General features: G+C 31.9%; 1 protein-coding gene across 1 annotated transcript in view; it reads right to left on the bottom strand.

Annotated features, from left to right (window-relative positions):
• Window positions 1–721: 721 nt before the first annotated feature.
• The window catches only part of LOC108912684 (transmembrane protein 132B), a 126,295-nt gene continuing 123,294 nt past the window's right edge, over window positions 722–3,722 (bottom strand). The window contains exons 15-16 of the mRNA XM_018718002.1: window positions 2,603–2,772; window positions 722–2,342 (exon numbers count right to left, since the gene is read on the bottom strand). Coding sequence (XP_018573518.1) covers window positions 2,328–2,342; window positions 2,603–2,772 — 185 coding nt within the window. The 3' untranslated portion in view covers window positions 722–2,327. The remainder of the gene's footprint in view (window positions 2,343–2,602; window positions 2,773–3,722) is intronic.

The following is a 3,722-nucleotide window of genomic DNA, read 5'->3' as shown; positions in this document are numbered from 1 at the left end:
GTGGGGTGAAGGTTTTTTTTAGACGTACCCTATTTATTTTGCGATTTTCGGATTGTACGCGTAAAACTACCCCCAGAAACGCGTTCTTGGGGGTACGTCTAAAAGACCACCCCTCACCCCCTCTGCACCTACTAAGGTGGAAAGGGCCAGTTGAAATCAGGTTCGCTCTTAGGTCTCCCCACTTATAGTACACCCCTAAAATTTCAGATTTCTATATTTATTTTTGAAGGAGAAAAATGCTCATCGAAAAAACGACAAAATCCATACGAGGGTGGTGGTTTGGTTTTTGTGCGAATTCGGCAAGAACGCGCTTTCGGGGGTAGTTTTACGCATAGAATCCGAAACTCGCAAAATGAGTAGGGTACATCTAAAAAAACCACCCGTCACCCCCTAGGGTGGAAGGGGTGACTTGAAATTACGTGCGCTCTTAGTTCTTCCCATCTATAGTACACCCCTAAAATTTCAGATTTTTATATTCATTTTTGACGGAGATATTCCAGGTACCCAAGAGCTACTACAGTCCAACTCAAGCCTACCACACCACAAGTTTTTAGTTTTAAAATGTAAGGTTATGTTTGAAATTTGGCTTTATTCATGAAATGGCGGGAAAATTGATATATATCAGCTATTAACATAAATATAATAGCTGATATGTATCAAAAATTGATATATATCAATTTGTTATATATTTTCACTCACATCACTATGTATTTGTCCTATCACCCGGGAAATTTTCCAATTAAAGCCCATATGACCCTATATAGCGCTGACAAGAACTGTGATGTTCATGTTAGAAAATAACTGATGAAATTCTATATTTTTCTGATGAACCCTCCGAAACAGAAGGGAATTTATACAACATGTTCACCTTTGAAGCAAGTTTCTTAGTAGACTTAGTCCACTAAAAGCCTTAACCTGCCTACAGTATGAACACATACATTACTTCCAGGCATAATGGCTTGCAGTATAAATGTGACCTAAATTAGTTATTGTTAAAGTTTTTGATATTTTTTATCGTATGTAAATTTACAGTACTGACATGAAAATTATATAATACTATTAGTTTTTGTAGGTAAGTTTTTTCTGTTAAATAGGTATAAAACATTGAAATAGTTTAATAGAAATGATGCAACCCGTAAAAAAAAGGAAAGGCAAGTATTGTAACAGCTTCCGAGGAATTATGTGCTGATAATAATTATCACTAACTTCCAAAAGCATCTAGACATAAACGTTAGAAACATTTTTTAGTGGATACCTTAGGTTTTACTATAAGAAGACTAGATTAATATACTGTCTTAACTGTACTTTAGCTTAGCAGCTTATGATAAACTAAGCAGTCCGTCTATTTTGCGTTATATACAAAAAAATACATATTTTTGTGCCAAACATAACATCCACATTAAAAAATAGAGTACTAAGCACAAAATAATCTATTATAACATTATATATATTTTTTAAATTAGAGATTTGTAGTAGCATAAAATATAAAAATCCCATGTATAATATCAGTCGGGGAGATATACACATTCTATCTATGTACACAAGTAGATATATAATACAAAATTGTACAAATCTTAAATAATAAAATTGGTAAAACAACTACATTTCCTTAAGTGTTGAGCAGTATCTCCTCAAGTAGATATTTGCTGAGATTTGATTATTCAAAACGGATAATGACTAAAATTAAACATTTTATTTATTACAATATAAAGCAAAAAGTATACACTTCTTTCTTCAGGAACCATAAATTGTGCATTAATAATAGCAGTCATATATATATATGGCATTATTTTACAGATACTTCAAAACTGTTTTATTACCTAGATAAATAAAGCTTATTTGTTGTTTTGACTAGACAATAGTTTTTGATCACTGCAAAAATCCTTAACAAAGACCGTGACATTATATCGTTGTTATACCCTTTATCAACATTTCCAGCATAAATTAAAAATACACATAGTCCAATTCTATAATTTACGGCTTTTTGTATTACAGAACTAAATTCAGAAGAATCATTGATTGTACAACATATTAATTATTATTTAATAAATTTAAGCAACTTTAATCAGTCTTGCATTTGTTATGTAATGGGTATACATGATAAGACATCTGTAAGGTTTCCTTTTGTTTATAATTGACCCCAACTATATAGTAATACAATAAGTTTAACCATATGATTCACTGACGTAATCAAAAAAGTAGTCAAAACTCTGACTGATGTTTCTTGTAGGATCAGGACTCGTTATATTACCATTTAGGGCACTTGCTCGATATTGCTCACTGAAGGACAACAGTATGTCGCGGATCTTTGCAATGATCTCTTCTACTCAGGCATTCGATTCCTTCAAAAGAGAAAAAAAAAATATTAAAAACTGCAATAAACTCAAATAACATCACTACTGTATAAAAAAAATATTAACAAATTGTCTATTCTACAGGAAAATGTACAACTTTTAGGAAAACAGAAGAGAAAATGGCCCTGCTACTACATTTTATTATTATCAAAGTAACATATATAGTGATCATGGAATAGCAATATTGTAAAAATTTATAAAAATTAGTATTTCATCGAAATTCTGTAAACCAAGCTGGTTTAGCTTACCTTTAAATTTTCAAAATAATGCATAATCTGGTCATAATCCATATCTAGTTGTAAATCATCTAAATTAGGAAGCTCTTCAGCAGTTTTATTTATCTCGCCATTATTTTCGTCCAAACACATGGGATTTCCCACAATTGTAGCTCTTTTCACTTCTGCACTGGTTCTATTACCTTTAACAAAAAGTATACACTTATAACATGTATAATACATTTTCAATAAAGAAAAAAAAAGTTTTTTCATTTCCAAATACCTACAGTAAAATTCACACAATACTGCGATGGTAACGGGATCACAAGAGATTGCATAGTTGTAGCCATTTTATGTTCATATTGTAGATGTGGTTGAATCTAGATTGCATTGCACAAGGAAATGTTTTAATATACAGGGTGGTCCGAATTTTATGCAGGAAACTTCGAGGGCAGATAGATCTCTTTAAAATAATAGGTGTTTGCCTTATAAACATAGGTCTAGAACTGCCTCGTTTTAGAGATACAGGGTGTTAAAGTTGTTAAAAAAAATTGATTTTTTGTTTATATGTCCGGAATCTAATAACCGATCTCAATAAAATTTGGTACAGATAATGTATGACAGTAGGCCTTGCATTCCCTAAAATGCGAGCTCTAGAGATTCAACCAGTGGTGTACAACTGGACAGGGGTCGCCCTCTTTTTATAAAAAAAACCTACGTCACTGTATTTTTTACAACATATTGTAACGGATTTATATTCTAATGCAATAAATACGTAAAAAAGGTAACTTGAATTTTTTCCCTAAGATTCGCCGTTCTCAAGTTATTCATACCAATACCTACCTACCTACCTTGTGGCAGACATTTCAAACCATAATATTACAAGAATATTTATGTTTATGCTTGAAAGTAATAATTCAAATAGATGGTTTTCTAGAGAGTTTAGAAATTTTTGGGAATTTGGATGGTAGCAAGAAAGGTCCACAAACTTTATTGCGAATTATTCCGAGCCACACTTTCACAGAAAATTCGTCTTGAAAAGATCTTGTTCGAATTTCATGAGGATTGAACGTAGCTTCATCGATCCAAAGTATTTTTAGTAAGAATTCTGGATTATGTTGTGACTTTAACAACCACTGACAAAAATTCAGGT

Source organism: Anoplophora glabripennis, unplaced genomic scaffold (assembly GCF_000390285.2).
Source record: "Anoplophora glabripennis isolate ALB-LARVAE unplaced genomic scaffold, Agla_2.0 scaffold852, whole genome shotgun sequence".
In the NCBI taxonomy this organism is placed as follows: domain Eukaryota; kingdom Metazoa; phylum Arthropoda; class Insecta; order Coleoptera; family Cerambycidae; genus Anoplophora; species Anoplophora glabripennis.
The sequence above is the reverse complement of the archived record's forward strand: the minus strand, read 5'-3'. Positions and strand labels throughout refer to the sequence as shown.